This window comes from Hemiscyllium ocellatum, chromosome 34 (genome assembly GCF_020745735.1).
Source record: "Hemiscyllium ocellatum isolate sHemOce1 chromosome 34, sHemOce1.pat.X.cur, whole genome shotgun sequence".
NCBI lineage: Eukaryota > Metazoa > Chordata > Chondrichthyes > Orectolobiformes > Hemiscylliidae > Hemiscyllium > Hemiscyllium ocellatum.
In genome coordinates, this window is record NC_083434.1 from 357212 (window position 1) to 370998 (window position 13787).

General features: G+C 40.3%; 1 protein-coding gene across 3 annotated transcripts in view; it reads right to left on the bottom strand.

The window, feature by feature from the left end:
* The window catches only part of LOC132832213 (tRNA selenocysteine 1-associated protein 1-like), a 62605-nt gene that overhangs the window by 23121 nt on the left and 25697 nt on the right, over positions 1–13787 (bottom strand). For all 3 annotated transcript variants that reach the window (XM_060850006.1, XM_060850004.1, XM_060850007.1), the window contains exons 5-6: positions 10493–10624; positions 9956–10075 (exon numbers count right to left, since the gene is read on the bottom strand). In XM_060850006.1, coding sequence (XP_060705989.1) covers positions 9956–10075; positions 10493–10624 — 252 coding nt within the window. The remainder of the gene's footprint in view (positions 1–9955; positions 10076–10492; positions 10625–13787) is intronic.

Below are 13787 nucleotides of genomic sequence, written 5' to 3' on the forward strand. Positions count from 1 at the left end.
TTTAAGTTCATGATTCCTGATGAAGGGCTTATGCCAAATTCTCCTGCTCCTCAGATGCTGCCTGCCCTGCTGTGCCTTTCCAGCACCACATTCTTGACTCTGTCTTGGATACCCCTCTGGAACAGTCCTCAAGGCTACTGTGCTATTTAATTACATTTTTGAAAAAAAGGCCATTGGAGGTTATGAGTTATATGGAGAGACTAGAAAAACACAGCTTAATTGCAGAAAGTGCTCAAGAAACCCAGCAAGTCTGGTAGCATCTGTGGAGAGATAAAAAGTTTTGAATCTGATATGACTCTGAAGAAGTCAGATCAGACCTGAAATATTAATTCTGTTTCTTTCTCCAACGTTGCTGCCAGACCTGCTGAATTTCTCTAACATTTCTCTTAAAAACTTCTGTTTTTATTCCAGATTTTGAGTATGCATGTACTTTTATTTGTACTTCTTTTCCACCTACTTAACTTTGCTCAATATCCCTTGGCAAATACAGCAAGGATTTATAAAGGCTAGGTCATACCTTAAAAAAAAACTTCTTGGAATTTACTGAAGAATCGACTGAAGTTGGGGATAGACGGATGTCTATGAATGTTATTTCAATGGATTATGTGAAATTCCTCCTAAGAAGAAGTTAGCAAAAGTTGAACTCCATGGAATTGCTGGCAATATAAAGCCACATATCAACATTGAGAGGGAACTTCTTCACTCAGATTTATGGTATTCCCTGACCAGTGAAGTGGTTGAGGCTTCCTCAGTAAATGTTTTTAAAGCGGAGATAATTCTTAATTCCTTTCCTGTTCAAAAAATTATGGTGAGAGGGTGGATAAGTAGAGCTGAGGCCACAAGAAGATCAGCCATGATCTTACTGAATGGTGGATCAGGCTCCAAGTACCAGATGGCCTATTCCTGCTCCTAGTTCTTATGTTCTTATTTGATGGTGGTACAAAGACAAGTTGTACTGTACGTACTGTGAATGAAATAATAAGATTTTGATAGATTAGGTGAATTGTCAAATGAATTTTAAAGTAATTGTAAGAGTATCCAAGCAGAGTTAAAAGGGCATGGTAAGAAAGCTACAATCTGTGGATGTACAAAGAAGACTGATAGTTTAGATACATATCTCATTGAAAAGTCATGACATGATCAAAAAAGTTAATGGAATACTGGCCTTTATATCTAAAACAATATAAAAAACATTGAACTATACAGCACAGAGATGGGCCCTTTGGCCCACAATGTTGTGCTGAACATGACAGCAAATTAAACTAATCTTTACTGCCTGTCCTTGATCCATATCCCTCCATTCCTTGCAAATCCAGATGCTCATCTGAAAGTTCCTTGAATGCCACTATTATGTTTGCCTCCACCACCACTCCTGGCTCTGTATACCAGACTCCTACCACTCTGTAAAACCTTGCCCCTCACATTTGCTTTGAACTTTCCCCCTTACCCTTCTCGGAGTTCAGGTCCATTGTACCCTGAAGGGTGCTGCACAGGTGGATAGAGTGGTCAAGAAGGCATATGGTAAACTTGCCTTCATCAGACGGGATATTGAGTATAACAGCTGGCAGGTCATGTTAAAAGACTTTGGTTTGGCCACATTTAGAATAGCATGCACAGTTCTGGTCGCTATATTACCAAAAGGATGTGGCCGCTTTGGAGAGGGTGCAGGGAAGGTTTACGAGCATGCTACCTGGTATGGAAGGTGATAACTATGAAGAGAGGTTGAGCAGGTTAGGATTGTTTTCATTAGAAAAAGTAGATTGAGGGGGAACCTGATTGAGGGTTCAAAATCATGAAGGGTATAGACAGCGTAAATAAAGATAAGTTTTTTCCCAGGGTGAAGGATTCAATAAAGAGAGTTCACCTCTCACCTTGAAAGCATGACAAGTTTCAGGGGGACACATGCGGCAAGTAGATTAGATTACTTACTTACAGTGTGGAAACAGGCCCTTCGGCCCAACAAGTCCACACCGAAGCGCAACCCACCCAGACCCATTCCCCTACATTTACCCTTTCACCTAACACTACAGGCATTCACCTAACCTGCACATTTTTGGACTGTGGGAAGAAACCGGAGCACCTGGAGGAAACCCATGCAGACACGGGGAGAATGTGCAAACTCCACACAGTCGGCTGAGGCGGGAATTGAACCTGGGTTTCTGGCGCTGTGAGGCAGCAGTGCTAATCACTGCCACCGTGCCGCCCTCATCTGTAAACCTCATCTGTACCTCTCCAAAGCATCCACATCCTACCTTTAATGTGATGACCAGAATTGAATGCAATACTCCTAAGTGAGGCATAACTAAAGTCTTATAAAGCTGCAACATGACGTCCTGACATTTGGACTCAACAGCCCAACCAATAAAGGCAAGCATTGTCTTTACCTACTTATGTGGCCACTTTCAGGGAGCTATGGACCTGAAACCCAAGATCCCTCTGCATATCAATGCTGTTCAGGGTCCTACCATTAACATTTGATCTCCCGAGGTGCAGCAGCTCACACCTACCCAAGTTAAACTCCATCTGCCATTTCTACTCCCATATTCTGCTGTATCCTTTGACAACTGTCTACACCATCCACAACTTCAGCGATCTTTGTATCATCTGCAAACTTACTAAGCCACCCATCTACATTTTTATCCAAGTCATTTTTATAAATAACTACCAACAGAAGTCCCAGTATGATCACTGTGAAACACCATGAGTCATGGATGTCTAGCCTGAAAAACGCCCTTCCAAAACTACCCTTTGCCTTCTATGGGCAAGCCAGTTCTGAATCCATGTGGCCAAGTCACTGTGGATCCCAAGCATCTTAACCTTTTGAATAAGCCTACAATAAGGAAACTTGTCGAAAGTCTTCCTAAAATCCATGTAGACAACAATACAAGATATCATGTCCTTAGCTCTGCAGAGATGTTTAAACCAGAGAAACTACAGTGTTTCTCAATATCACATGTTCGGAAGGATATACTGGTCTTGCAAAGAGGAAAGTTATGGACTTACCAGAATGATACCTGAATGCCTGGGATTATATAATGAAGGAAAATTCCCTGGAATTTATAAGATTAAAGATTGATTTCATTAAAATTTTCCCAGATTTTAGAGAAACAGTCCAGACAAAAAGAACCTATTTTCACTGCCTGGGATGTTTAGAATTGTGAACATAGTCCGAAAGTTCAAGTCAGGCCTTTTGAAATTTAAATTAGGAAACAAATGGTGGTAGAAGTTTCGCACTCTTTTCCAGAAATGAAACATTAACTGATAATTGCAAATTTGACATTGACAGATTTTTATTGACCAAATAAAGTAACAGATACACGTTAGTGTTAGATTGCAAATCACCTGTGATTTCACTGATTTGCTGCTCAAGCACGAGTAACTGAATAGATAAAAACAAGGACCGCAGGTGCTGGAAACTAGATTCTAGATTAGAGTGGTGCTGGAAAACCACAGCAGTTCAGGCAGCATCCGAGGAGCAGGAAACTGAGTAACTGAATAACCTACACATGTTCTAATGTTCCTAAGACACTGATTGAGAAATCCTAACAGTTGCTAAATTTGGGTCTGGGGAAAAATACATAGAACAATAAAGGATTAATTAGAAGGCCTCTTCTGTAGTGCCTATACTTCTGAACTAGGAGGTCCAGTTTCAAGTCCAACTGTTTCAGTGGTGAGGACAACTTGAACAGGTTAATTAGAAAATAATGAGAAAGTTTGGGAGAAGATTTGTAGCGCGGGTGCTCGTTGTTGTGGTTCTGTTCGCCGAGCTGGGAATTTGTGTTGCAGATGTTTTGTCCCCTGTCCAGGTGATATCCTCAGTGCTTGGGAGCCTCCTGTGAAGCGCTTTTGTGATGTTTCCTCCGGCATTTATAGTGATTTGTATCTGCTGCTTCCGGTTGTCAGTTCCAGCTGTCCGCTGCAGTGGCCAGTATATTGGGTCCAGGTAGATGTGCTTATTGATTGAATCTGTGGATGACTGCCATGCCTCTAGGAATTCCCTGGCTGTTCTCTGTTTGGCTTGTCCTATAATAGTAGTGTTGTCCCAGTCGAACTCATGTTGCTTGTCATCTGAGTGTGTGGCTACTAAGGATAACTGGTCATGTCGTTTCGTGGCTAGTTGGTGTTCATGGATGCGGATCGTTAGCTGTCTTCCTATTTGTCCTACGTAGTGTTTTGTGCAGTCCTTGCATGGGATTTTGTACACTACATTGGTTTTGATCATGCTCGTTATCGGGTCCTTCGTCCTGGTGAGTTGTCTGAGAGTGGCTGTTGGTTTGTGTGCTGTTATGAGTCCTAGTGGTTGCAGTAGTCTGGCTGTCAGTTCAGAAATGTTTTTGATGTATGGTAGTGTGGCTAGTCCTTTGGGTTGTGGAATGTCCTCATTCCGTTGTCTTTCCCTTAGGCATCTGTTGCCTACCAGTCTTACCGCAAACTCAACCCAAACTCTGGGTCAGATATGTAGATGATACCTTCGTAATCATTAAAAACACAGAAATAGAGAACACACACCGGATCATCAACACCACACTCCCACAGGAATCCGATTCACTAGAGAGGAAGAAAAGGACAACCAACTCCCATTCTTAGACGTGATGGTACAGAGAACACCGAACAGAGAATTCACCAGCAAGGTATACAGGAAAGCCACACACACAGTCCTAAAGTACGAAAGCAACCACCCCAACACACAAAAAAGAAGTTGCATCAAGGCACTGTTCAAAAGGGCCACAACACACTGCAGTACACCAGAACTGCAAAAAGAGGAAGAAGAACACCTATACAATGTATTCGCCAAAAACGGATTCCCCCGCAATTTCATCAACAGATGCCTAAGGGAAAGACAACGGAATGAGGATATGCCACAACCCAAAGGACTAGCCACACTACCATACATCAAAAACATTTCTGAACTGACAGCCAGACTACTACAACCACTAGGACTCATAACAGCACACAAACCAACAGCCACTCTCAGACAACAACTCACCAGGACAAAGGACCCGATAACCAGCATGATCAAAACCAATGTAGTGTACAAAATCCCATGCAAGGACTACCATTCATCATGGTAGAACTGCAGAATTTTTATTTGATCCATTAGTTGTGGAATCACAGCAAACTGCTTCTGCTATTTAAAAGCATGATGTGTTTTGTAGTTCCACCACATTGATTTTTAGGCTCATTTTTAGGTGAACTTTTAAGATTCTGTTCTTGATTTGCTTTCTTACACTCTTCAATGAACCAAGATTGGTCACCTGGCTTGGTGGGAATGATAGAATGAGGAAGATGATGGGAGTATGTGGTTAAATATTGAGGTGGAACATAATTCTGGTGTTGGTAGAACCACTGAAACAATAGTAGGTCATTTTGCATCTCGACTTTGTCTTGATTTCAACGAGTGGAACAATCTGCAACTTTAATATTCATTGACCTTAGTCTCATATCCCTTTATACATTTGGATAAAAATCTAACAATCTCAAATTTAAAATCTAAACTTGATTTAGCATCAATTATTTACAAAGAGTTTCTCAACTTCTATTATCCTTTGGGTAATATTTTATGCCTACCCTTAGCAGGTTTGGAGGTAACACATTTAATTGGGGGAAGGGGCGGGATTTCAATACTTTCTCACCTCCACTACCACTAAGTTTGTGATAAAATTCTTTCACCATTACTTCCCTCAGGTCGGAGTCATTCAACAATCTTGTCTGTGCCTCCTACGGGTGCATCTCCAGCAGTAGGTTCTGCATTCCCAGCTGTACAGCTGAACTTGGTGGTCTGGCCAGCAACTCCTGATGCCATGGAAGGCTTACAGATGATCTGTAATTGTCTGACTGTGCTTTCTCCAAAGGAGGCAATCATATTTCACTGATCTCCTGCTGACAGCTAAAGTCCCTATTATGTCCAGAAAAGCCTCACCTTATAAATGTGGAAATATTTCCTAGTTTTATTCTGAAAAGGTGTGGATTCAGACCATGCCTTCTCATCCCAGACTCTCAATACACAAAAATACTTCCTCCACATCAATTCTACCTGTCTTCCTGAATATCCTGAAATTGCCTTTTCTGCTGCTTTCAAGGATCAATGGACATGCACAGCAAGATTCCTTTTATCATCTGTATTTCATAAGGTCCTACCATTCAACATGTACTCTCTCCTCTCAATAGTTCTTTCAAAATGTGTTATCATACATTTTTTAGGACTAAATTCAACTTGCTATGTTCAGTCTATTTTACCAGCCAGTCTGTACTGACCTATAGTCCAAGGCATTCCTCTGCTATTTTTACTACACTATCAATTTTCATGTTGCCTGCAAATTTACTGATCATGCCTCCTTACATTCATATCTAGAGCATGAATATACACAACAATATAGACAACAGCAAGAGATCCAGCATCAAACATGGTACACCACTGGATACAGGCTGCCAGAGAAAAAACATCCTTCCACCCTCACCTCCTGCTTCTACCTGTTAGCCAACTTTGGATCCAATTTGCCAAACTTCCCTGGAACCTATTGGCTTTTAGCTTCTTAACCAGGCTGCCATGAGACCTAATCAAAAGACGCACTGAAATCCATGTGGACCACATCAACTGTACTGCACTCACCTCACACATCTAGCCACTTATTCAAATAAAATTCAACCAACTTTGCTAGACGCAATCTCCTACTGATAAAGCAATGGGATTATCCTCGATCATTCTTTGTTTTTTCATATGGAGATTAATTCTGTCTTTCAGAACTTTTTCCAATAGTTTCCCTGATGTTAGACTCACTGGCCTGCAGTTTCCTGGTTTATCCCTGCCTCTCTTTTTGAATAATAAATACCACTGTCCTGCAGTCCTCTGGCACTCTTTCTGTGGCCAAAGAGTATTTGAAAATTAAACTCAGAGTAACTGCACAGCAGTCTGGAACACATCTCTTCTGGGCCCACTCCTTCAAGCCCACTAACACGAATAATCCCTCCTCCCTCTCAATGCTAATTTATGGCCCCACATGGCAGTCAGGTCAAAAATGTAAAAGCACATGGATACAGGGTAATGTGTCGAGTTGGATCCAAAATTGGTTTATGAACAGGAAAAAAGGGAAAAATAGGAAATAAAGTTATTTCAAGTGGTGTTCCACAAGCCTCTATGTTGAAATCCATGCTATTTGCTTTACATGTTAATGATTTGGGCCTGACCTTGGGGAGCACAATTGGGAAATTAGCCATGTAGAGGATAGCTGTGGGTGCCAAATGATATAGAGGAGTTGGTGGAGTGGGTAAGAAAGAGACAGATGCAGTTCAATTCAGTGAGGTAATGCATTCAGGGAAGTCAAACAGTAAAATGGAATATACAAAACATTTTTTTTATGTCTCAGCCCCCTTCCCCCTCCACATTCCTGATGAAGGGCATAAGATCGAAACATCAACTCTCTTGCTCCTCAGATACTGTCAAACCTGTTGTGCTTTTCCAGGACACACTTTTTGACATATATGAAGAGGGGTAGATGAAGTGCAAGATCTTGGTGTGCAAGTGCACAGGTCCCTAAGTGTAGCAGAATAGGTAAATAAAGGAAAGAAGGCACGTGGAATGCTCTCCTTCATTGGCAGAGGTTTAGGGATACAATAATAGGGATATTATGATGAATCTGTATAATGATGAGGAGATGCCACTGTTGGACAGGGGCACACAAAGTCAGAAGTGAGACAACACTAGGTTACAGTCCAACAAGTTTATTTAAAATCACAAACTTTTGGAGCGCTACTCCTTCGTCAGGTGATTTCTGACTTTGAAACTGTATAAGACGCTGTCGAAGCCACAACTGGAGCACTGTGTGCAGTTCAGGTTACCACATTCCAGGAACGACCTATTGCTCAGACAGTTCAAAATAACAAGATTGAAGTGGCAGAAGGATTAGAGGGGATGTGATGAAAACTTTTTCTATTTACACCGTGGTGAGGATCTGGAATTCAATGCATGCATACTGGCACCTGGTCCCTCAACACCAGTTACATAGCCAAGAAAGCGCAGCAGCGTCTCTCCTTTCTGCTTAGGCAGAGGAAAGTTCACCTCCCAACCCCATCCTCACCACATTCCACAGAGGGTTCATTGAGAGTAGCCTGAGCTGCTGCCACCACCGCTTCGTTTGTGAATTGCATCGTCTCAGATCGTAAGGTCCTACAATGGATAGTGAGGACAGCTGAGAGGATCATTGAGGTCTCTCTTTCCTCCATTACATACATTAACACAACACATTGCATCTGAAAGGTTATGAGCATTGTGGAAGACCCCACACACCCCTCACTCAAATTATTTTCCTTCCTGCCATCTGGCAGAAGATACTGGAGCATTCTGTCTCTTACAGCCAGACTGTGCAACAGTTTCTTCTCCCGGGTCATCAGGCTCCTTAACACTGTACATTCAGACTCTATTCCATCTGAAACTCTTTGCATGACCTTGGGTTGCTGCTAGAAACAATGTTTTATTAATTATCATTCTTTTAATACACTGTAATCTGACTCTTGTCTTGACGTGTCAGGAATCACTGTGCTGTCTTGCGTGTTTTGCACTTCGTGCCACCATTTGTATGATTGTGTAGTTTGTGCTGTCCATGTAGTATCTTGGACCAGGAGGAATGCTGTCTCGCTTTTATTGTATCAATTGTATATGGTAAAAATTACAAATCTATCTACTGTTGACTCTTGTGTTGTGAAAACTCTTGTCAAAAGTACCTGAATCTGCACCTTAAATGCTGCAGGACTATGATCTATTAGAAACGGCGTCTGTGTCTCAAGTTGGCCTGGGACAAGATGAGCTGCAAGAGTACAGTAGAGGGCCAAGCATTTCTATGGTTCCATGGTTCTAAAACCTCCTAAAACCATATATAGATTGCCAACTTGGGTCCTAATGTATCCTACTTTGTCCCTAGTTATTCTCTTGCCCATATTACACTTATAAAATGTCTTTGGACTTTCTTTAACATTATCCATCAGTATTTTTTCGTAGGCTCTTTTCCCATTTCTTTTTTAAGTAACTGGCTGCACTCAGTATACTCAAAGGCATCCTGTTTTGAGCACTCGCTCTCTGTCGTAAGCTTCCGTTTTTGCCTTATTCAATACCACATATGCCATTGATATCCAAAGTACTCTGCATTTATTAGGCCTACCCTTCACCTTCATAGAAATGTGCTTGTGCTATACCCTCACTATATCATCCTTTTGATTGATTGCTTGGATGTGGATTTTCCTGCAAGTAGCTGCTCCCAGTCCACTTTGGTCAGATCCAGCCTTATCATGTTGAAATCAGCCTTCACCCAGTTCAGAACCTTTATTTCTGACCCAACTTTATCCTTGGTTTTATCAACAATGACTGGAAATCTTTCTGAATTTTGGTCTTTATCACTGCTGTGCTTTCCACTGACTGATTTACCAATGCCATCTTTGTTCCCTAAAATTAGGCCAGCATCATTCTCTCTTTTTATATGATGGCTTAAAAAGAAACTCTTCTGGACACATTTTAAGAATTCTAACCCCCTGCCTTTCACGCTTTGTCCACCCCAGTAAATATTGGGAAAGCTGAAATCCCTTACAATTATTATCCTACTACACTTCTGAGATTTGCCTAGGAAACTGTATTTCTCTCCCTGTTTGGGAGTCCTGTTACAAGAGATCAGTTACATTTTTAGTTCTACAGCTTCTTCTTCCCCGAGTGAAATTTTCAGTTTAATGCTCCTTTCATTTCTGTGACCTGCGTGAAAGGATATGATAAGATTTCTTATTGAAAAGTTTAATTGGAGTTGGTTTCTGCCAATCAGTTTAGGTTAAGAGTTCAAGATTATTCTGGTTGTCCATGATACAGGTGCATTCCTAATAATCTGAATCCCATTTAATGACTGAAATCTGGTTAGTTCCTCCTTCAAACCCTGAGAGTTTGTTATTCCACTTCCCATAGCAGGACGGTACAGCTTACCTTTTAGGTACTGCTATGCTTATTCGGATTGGCTTTCCTCCTAATCCTTTGCTGTTCTGACATTCTTCCAAAGCTTTTTTCTGTTCTGCTTCATCAGAAAACCTGACAAACCCAAAACCTCTAACAAAAGAAGAACAGATAACTGTTTACATTGCAGCCATCTTATGGAATGAACTGGCTTGAATCAACAGATTGTAAATGGTTTGAACCACATAATATTAGAGTTATTACTTTACATCTGAGGTACCATCAGTCCAAGTATTTGGGATCCTTGTTAATCCTAGCTGGGATAGAAAGAACGTTCTTATTCAATGTATGGCATGTTTTTCAATAGCCACTGTGGTTTATTAAAAAAAAGGGCTGTTGCATAACAGTGATTATTAAGTGGCCAGTTAACATAAGTTATAACTAAATTTTACATTACTTAAAACAAAGACATACAAATTACATTGATAACTGCAGTTTGCTGAGAAGTCTTTCTCTAAGGTGTCTGTAGAAGTATAAGCTCGAAGCATTGACACAAAACAGTTATAATACCTTGAGTTTCCAGATGTGTCTGTCACCACTTTTCCACCTCTACAAGATGAATATTTTTTCACAAAGTAATCATAGAGGTGAAAATCATCAACTTCAGGAGAGAGATCGCCCACAAATATGGAATATTCCTGGCTGTTGAACAAGACGTATTGCATGAAAATGTAGTTGGAGGCAAATGCAACAGAAGCATTACCTTCTGTATTCTAACTTAAGGATAATAGACATTGGAAGTATTTCTATAAAATCCAACAAAAAGCACATTTGACAAAATACAGTAATATGCTCATGTTGTCTGCAAAGGTTCAAACTGATATGCATATAAAACCTTGATCAGAACAACTAGGAGTATGCAATTCAGCCCCGTGAGCCTGCTCTGCACTTGATACAATCGAGACTGCTCTCCTCTCAGCATCAACTCAATTCCATTAGATTATATCTCTTCTCATTCTTCTAACTTCCACGTTATTTGTTTTCTGTTTTTTACCTATATAAAACTATTAGTAGTGAACAAAGCAAAGTTTAAGCCCTGATGTGGATATCTCGAGGTCTCTCCTGCCCTAAGCAGAAGTATTCATCCAATGGGATCTTGATCATAAGAACCAATGGGCTGAGGAGTGGCAGATGCAGTTTAAGTTAGATTAATGTGAGCTGCGGCATTTTGGAAAGGCAAATCAGTGCAGTGCTTATGCACTTAATGGTAAGGCCTTGAGGTGTGTTGCTGAACAAAGAGGCCTTGGAATGTGGGTTCATAGTCCCTTGGAAGTGGAGTTGCAGGGAGCTAGGATAGTGAAAGCATTTGGTACACTTGCCTTTATTAATCAAAGCATTGAGTACAGGAGTTGGGAGGTCACATTGTGGCTGTACAGGAGTCATTGGTTAAGCCACTTTCCGAATACTCCCAATAAATTCTGGTCTCCCTGCTACAGGAAGGATAGTGTTAAATTTTAAAGGTTTGGGAAAAGATTAACAAGGAAGTTACAAGGGTTGGAGGGTTGAACTATAGGGAGAGGTTGAGTAGCGTGGAGCTATTTTCTTGTGTATCGGAAGCTGACGGGTTATGCTATTTTATAAGCCTTATGTTTATAAAATCATGAGGGGCATGGACAGGGTGAACAGCCAAGGTTTAGGATTTAGGATTAGTGACCATAAGATTAGGTTGGCTATGGAAAAGAATAAAGGATTATCTAGAATAAGAAAAAATCATTAGGGGAAAGCCAACTTTAATGGGAAAGGAATGAATGTGGCCCAGATAAATAGACATCAAAGAGTAACATGCAAAACTGTAACTGAACACTGAATACCCTCTAAAGGTATAGTTTAAGTAGACTTAAGGTATATTCACATAAAGGAGGAAAATTAAGCAAACAAATCCAGAGCTCACCGGATCATGAAAGAGATAGAGATAAAGATGAAGCAGAAGAAGTGATCCTACAGACAGTTGCCAGATGAATCAAATAATTGAGAACTAAGCTAAACATAGGGGGTACAGAGGGAAATTGAGAAAAAAAACAACAGAGGGTATACAAAGAGACTGGCAGCTAACACAACAGGGAACCGGGATGTGTTTTATATGCATAGAAGCAGTAAGTGGATGGTGAGAAGGGAGATGGGAACTTACACATGGATGCAAAGGACATGGTGAAGGAATGAAATGAATACGTTGCTTTCATTTTTCGAAGTAAGATGCTGCTGCATAAATCATGTTGAAAGAGGAGGTAGTTCATCACTTGAAGGGTTAAAAATTTATTTGGAATCAGTATTAGATAGGCTGTGCTTAACGTTGATAAAGGACCAGGACCGGATCAGAAGGATCCGAGGATACTGATGGAATTGTGAATGGAAATTGAAAGGGAACTGGCCACAATTTTCCAATCTTCCTTAGACTCAGAGATGATGCCAGAAAAGTGGAGAATCTTGAATATTATGACGTTATTCAAAAAAGATGAGCCCAGCTACTACAAATCAAGTAATTTAACTTCCGATGGGGAAGTTTTTAGAAATGATAGCTCAGGACAAAATTGATTGTTACTTAATGAATACAAATCTTCTCCTTGGGGATGAGAATTTAAAAGATTTGACAGAGATATTCAAAATCATGAGGGATCAGCATGTTAGTTTAGGGAGAAAACTGTTCCCACAGGTGGAAGGAGTAAGAATCAAGATTTAAGAGTACTGACATAATAAGTAATAGTGATATAAGGGAAAAAAAATCATGCAATGAGTGGTTAAGGTTTGATATTGTATAACCTCATGTATGGTAGAGTGGAGTTGAGAATTTCAAAAGGGAATCGAACAATTATCTGAAAAGCAAAATTTTTAAGGTAATGAGGAAAAGGCAGGGGAGTGTCACTAGGTGAATTGCTCATTCCAGGAGGCAGCACAGGCACAAAAGTATGAATGGCTTTCATGTGTTCTGCCACAACTCGATGGTTCTAGACCATCAAAACCTAAATCTGATTCCCTCTCCACAATTCCTGCCTTGCATGTATATTTCAAGGATTTTCGTTAGTTATAAATAAAAGTTTATTTGGAATGGAGCCTGCAAGAATTTTCCATAATATTCTTGAGAATGAAACATGATTTGAAGACTTCAGCTACTGTGTAGTTGAAAATGCTTTCAACAAAGTATGTGAAGGATCTGTTTTGTGTTAAATGTCTTTTGCTGGAAAAGAATGAGATCAAAAGTCAATTTTTTAAAACTCAGTTTCAGATTTATTCACAAACTAAGATATTACAAATGTATACCTTCAAACTATGCAACCCACTGTGCCCATCAGAGATAAATCTCTTTAAACCTCACTTTGGCAACAATACATCAATTAGGTGCCCTGCATGAAATAGCAATAAACTCCAATGTGATGAAAACAAAAGTATTTACATAAAGTTTTTAAGATTTAATCAAACCATAATTCCTGGTGTCAATGATGCACTCCAGCCTCACCTACCCCAGTGTCTATCAGTTATGGTAGGCGTCAAGTGTACCAGTGGACACCCTCCCTTTACAGGGAGGCCCTGTATTGGATGCAATCACAGGAAGCAGTAAGACAGGCCAAACAACCCAAGTATCTCTTTATGTGAACGAGTAACTATCCAGTCAGTGCTTCTACCTGTATAAAACACAGCCTTAAATTATAAGACTTATAGGAGACTGATTTAGTTTTCATTCCACTTCTGTACAAATAGAATGCTTAGATGGAATCACAATCCCAATGTCACTGACAGTCAAAAAAAACTGGACAAGCATGTTCTATCCCACCACAGAAAACATTTTAAATAATTACTTCTATAAATTTCT